This window comes from Mastacembelus armatus, chromosome 20, assembly GCF_900324485.2.
Source record: "Mastacembelus armatus chromosome 20, fMasArm1.2, whole genome shotgun sequence".
In the NCBI taxonomy this organism is placed as follows: Eukaryota; Metazoa; Chordata; class Actinopteri; order Synbranchiformes; family Mastacembelidae; genus Mastacembelus; species Mastacembelus armatus.
In genome coordinates this window covers 6,086,009-6,090,793 of record NC_046652.1, presented here as the reverse complement: position 1 = coordinate 6,090,793, position 4,785 = coordinate 6,086,009, and the positions used below count along the sequence as shown (strand labels likewise).

Below are 4,785 nucleotides of genomic sequence, written 5' to 3'. Positions count from 1 at the left end.
CAAAAATTGGCGCCTCAGCACTTCAGATAGTACGATTGTTTTGAGGCAGAGCACCGTGTTGTAGTGTTGTAAGGCGTCCCGTTGTCTTGTATTATAATTCACGCTTCTGTAATTACTCACCTGTAGTCAGTCGCAGTTTCTACAGCTTTAAGTCGCTGTCGGCGGTGAAACAAAGCACATAACCTCAGCCTGTTGCAGGTAAAGCAGCTAAAGCTAACCCACGAAGGACATTATCATGGCTTATATTCTTACAGCCCTACATCGAAAATTGCTGCAAACTGCGACACAATACACGGTGCAAAGGTGTAAACTCTCACAGGTTGGACTGTTCATTCACACACAGAAGACCTCAATAACAGCCAGACTGTCTCCCCTCAGAAGAGTCGAGGTTCCCTGGTCTGTCCTGCCTCTGTCCTACAGTTTCCTACAAGCACAGGGACGGAGAGGTATTTCCCTCGACATCACAGCCAGGAATAAAAGCAGCTCCGAGGAGAGAGACAAGTCTGTTTCCAGGTATCAGAGTGGCAGCCCAAAGCCTTCAGCTGCACAGAAAGGTGAGCAAGGCATTGGTGTACAGGTCATTTCTGCAGATTTATTGAAAATCCAAAAGTGAAATCTCTAATTTAGAGGCTTCAGGTCTTCCTGGGTAAGTCTCTATGGACAGATTCTGCAGAAGTGTCCATACACTAAAATCTTAAGGCTCCTCTATGTGTTTTCTGTGGGGTTTAAGTGTGGGCCTTGGCTGGACCACTCAAGGACAGTCAAGAGATGGCCAGAAAATCATTGGATCTGTGAGGCACCTGTTCTTATTATATGTGAAAGTGAAAGTGTTGTTGGAGGATTCACAGAGAGGACCTTTCTAAGTAGAATGTTAAAAAATGTTTTTTATTAGTTTGTGGCAAAGGATTCATAGAATTATTTCCAAAATCTTTTGGCAGTGAAGGATGCTGGCAGAGACTTCACCTACTTGATAGTTGTACTCATCGGACTTGGTGTGACAGGTAACTACAACATTGGGATTTCATTTGCCATCACAAGCAGGTTTATAAACTCATTTCCTGTCAATTGCTTTGCACTGTGTGTGTTTCAGGTGGGCTGTTATATGTGGTGTTTCAGGAGCTATTTTCTTCCTCAAGTCCAAATAAAATCTATGGAAAAGCCTTTGACAAAGTCAAGTCACACTCAGAGGTAAGACTGAGATCTCAGAGTGCTAGGGTTAAACAGTTTCTCCCTCCAAAACAATTCATTAATCTGAAGACAATGCCTCCTTCTGTAGCATCACAGCTCTGTATTGTTCATTGACACATAGAGTACATGATAGCTGTTGTGATAAGGATTCAACTTTATTTTGTCTAGATACCCTTTTGACAATTTATGAATTTATGTCATGTAAATGTGGGCTACAATTTCACTACATAAAAATTCTGGCAATAATTTACAAAATTCCCCAAATCATCTTCTACTCAAAAGTGATGAGCAATAAAACATTTGTCTTTATTAAAAATGTAGGTGATTGGTGCATTTGGGGAGCCACTCAAATGTTATGGGGAGACTACCCGTCGAGGAAGGAGGCAACAAGTCAGGTACATTCAAACTAGATGTTTAGTATTAGTCCATGAGGTAAATAAATAAATTGCAGATTTGTGTTTGTTACATGTGAAATAGTGAAATGCTTTTGTTTTTTGGATTAAATTATCTGCAAGATGATAATTATACAGCAAACAGTTCTTCAATAACATAACGTAGTGTGCAGCACAATTTCAAGGATATATATTTAAATTAAAAAACGAGTATAGTGCTTATATAAATAACTGTGTGGTTGCAGTACTCAGGTATTACAATATTATTTTCCTGCTTGTGTCTTTCCACCTCAGTCATTTTGAGTACCAGAAGGACGGACTGAAGCATATGAGACTTAAGTTTTACATTGAAGGCTCTGAGCCGGGCGTTAAAGGAACTGTACATTCAGAGTCAATAGAGGTTGGTAAAAGCAATAATTAAAATATGCCAAGTTGAGTCAGTTTAATCCTAAAAATATCTATTTACATTTTTACAGAATTCTGAAACTGGAAAATATGCGTTTCGTTACATATTTGTGGATGTAGACACCTACCCAAGAAGGACCATCATTGTGGAAGATAACCGATAACAAAGAGAACAGACTCAAACTCTCAAAGGTGTTTCTTCACTGGCAATTGCAAAATCATTGTGAAAGTATGAAGCATGTGTCTTTAAAAAGGTTTGTGTTAATGGACAAATAGCAGAGTGTGTATATATGACTTTGATTTACTAATAAAACCTGTCAAATGTGGCTTGGCTGTGGCTGATTTAAATATTGTTCTTGTCAACAATTGGTGAAGAGCTTTGCAAAGCACATGGTCTACAGAAGCAAAAATAAATAAATTGGAAAATCAGTCATTTATTGTTAAATACAGGGACTGTTTATTTATTTATTTTTTCTAGTGAAGCTGAAGAAGGAAAAATGAAAAGACACAAAAGTATACAGTTCTGCAGTGGATTTATTCTCTTCTTAGAAATTGTCGACACCTCTTGTATATTCTCATTGATTTGATTAAATTGCACAATTATTTTTGTACTTTATTGCCTAATTCTGTTTGGCTGCTTTTTACAATGCCCACTAGATGGTGCCAAATAATCAACTTAGAAAAACTGCATTACTTTATCTTTTAATTTTACTCTCTTTATATGCTTTCGTTTTAAAATTTTGAGCAATGTCTAAAAAGATTTTGTATAGTAAATATAATCAATAAAGATTATGAGACTCAAAAGTGAACAGCTTACCCTTGGTAATGAATCTGTCCATCCGGTTAGGACTGTGGGAGGAAACTGGAGTACCTGGTCCCCAAGGACACAGGATGAACATGCAAACTCCACACAGAAAGGACCCAGGAAAAAAAAACTCACTTTCAGATTTGAAGAGAAAAGAATTGGAAATTTCACAGTTTTCCCAAATCTAAACAACAACAGACCAGGCTTAGATTAAAAATCCATCTGATTTGGACATCAGAATCAGCTTTTTTTGGGCATATGTTTCACATGAAATGAGTGATAGTGTGTGGGGAGAAACTAATGTTTTGCTAGATTGTAGCTTACAGAGTTGGAGGAGTAGGAACAGATTGTGTCCAGGTTGTGAGAAGCCTGCAGTGATTTTGTCTGTGTATTTCCTGAGTACGGTCTAATTCTGAATGGTAAGCACCAGTCTTTATTTTCTGCAGTTCTAGATATTCTTGTGCTATTTAGTGACCAAACCAAAAATGATAGTAATGAGAAATGGTTTTTGAGGTGGACCTCATTTATACTATCCTAATGTAGCGTAGATGGAAAAGAAATATTAAATATATTAAACTGTCCATGGCTTTTCTGGAATAATCTAGTCCAGATTTGCAAAATGTAGTGGTTTTAAACCTGGACCTTGTAATATGGTGTGTATTTTTTTGTTTGTTTGTTTTTTAAACAAATCTGAAACATTTGTTTATGTTCCATAAGATTAAATGCAGGGGTTTGTGAGATAGTCCTGGTCCTTTACAAATGGGGAGAAACACTGAAATCACCAGTTGTTTATTGTTTCTTTAATTATTCTCACTTAAATTAAATAAAGGCCTTACAAATCTGAGGCTGAGTTTAAAACAAAGTTAGGGTTTTATAAACAACCTTTCACAACAGTAAATAGTGCAATAAAATGATTGTTTTTCCAACAACTTTATTTAATTTCAAAGATTATATATAAAAATATGAATATCAAAGTTATCCTGTTTTAAGTACATAATCTACTTAATTGTCACTTATTATTATCTGATTAATATCTTATTTATTATGGCCAAAATACAACAAAACACAACACAAAACAAAACTATCAAAATAATAACTTAAACTGAAAACAAACATTTAGCCTATAAAGTGAATATGTCCAAACTTAGCTTACTTAACTTACTTTTCTAAAACATCTTAATCGATATATCGTCATTAATCGATTAGCTGTGGCCCGGGGGGAGGGGCAGCAGCTTACGGGAAACAGCAAACACCGCCCACTGTGAAACCAAACGCAGCGCTGAACACCCGGGGATGTGTCTAGCTGCTTATCGCCAGCTGTAACTTGGTTCCCTCCGTGTTACGTGAAGGACCGGGCAGCCAGGGCACATAAAACCAAGAAGGTGTGTTTACCAAGCAGTTCAGCTGCAGCTGTTTCGCTCAGCTCATGGGGAAATAGAGCAGCGGCTCCCGGTGTTGTCGTGGCCTGCTAACAGCTAGTTAGCATAGCCGAGCTAGTTAGCTGGTTCCTGGAGCTGAGTCGCTTCACATCCACAAAACAAGAGCAATGCGACGCTTTTACAGATAACTCAGACTCGTCGCTGTTAAGTGAGTACAACAACAAGCTCTTGTGTTTGTTTGTTTTTTAGCTGCGGTTGGTAAACTAGCGTTAGCTGAGTTATCAGAGGATATGACGTGCTAAAATATATCTGCTTCAACAGAAAGTGCTTGTAAGTTGCCACAACCTAGTTGAAGTAGTTAACCTTAGATGCTCTAAGCGTTTGTTTTTAGTATCTGGCTATATGATTATAATTAATGGATGTTGCGTCTTAGGTTTAATAAAATAAAATCCAAAAAGTTGCTGCTCTTGGTCAGGGATCAGCAAGTTTCAAGTTCCTCAGATATGAGAGCCTCTACCCAGTGACTGACACCTCACAGAAATGGAGCTGTACTGGTACATGTAAGTATAACTTCTCTATTTATTATAATACCCCCCCCCCCCCAAAAAAAAAAAAA

At 37.6% G+C, this 4,785-nt stretch overlaps 1 protein-coding gene across 1 annotated transcript; it reads left to right on the top strand.

The window, feature by feature from the left end:
* Positions 1 to 2,311, top strand: timm21 (translocase of inner mitochondrial membrane 21). Its single transcript, XM_026292349.1, has 6 exons — positions 1 to 554; positions 939 to 1,001; positions 1,091 to 1,188; positions 1,510 to 1,583; positions 1,875 to 1,980; positions 2,057 to 2,311. Exons 1-6 carry the CDS (start codon positions 236 to 238, stop codon positions 2,147 to 2,149), a joined length of 753 nt encoding a protein of 250 aa, XP_026148134.1. The 5' UTR covers positions 1 to 235; the 3' UTR covers positions 2,150 to 2,311.
* Positions 2,312 to 4,785: the final 2,474 nt, after the last annotated feature.

Coding starts and splice junctions, on each gene's coding strand:
- timm21 (XM_026292349.1), top strand. CDS start 236: ATGGCTTATATTCTTACAGCCCTACATCGAAAATTGCTGCAAACTGCG. Junction 1,002..1,090: donor CATCGGACTTGGTGTGACAG/GTAACTACAACA, acceptor TGTGTGTTTCAG/GTGGGCTGTTATATGTGGTG. Junction 1,189..1,509: donor AAGTCAAGTCACACTCAGAG/GTAAGACTGAGA, acceptor TTAAAAATGTAG/GTGATTGGTGCATTTGGGGA.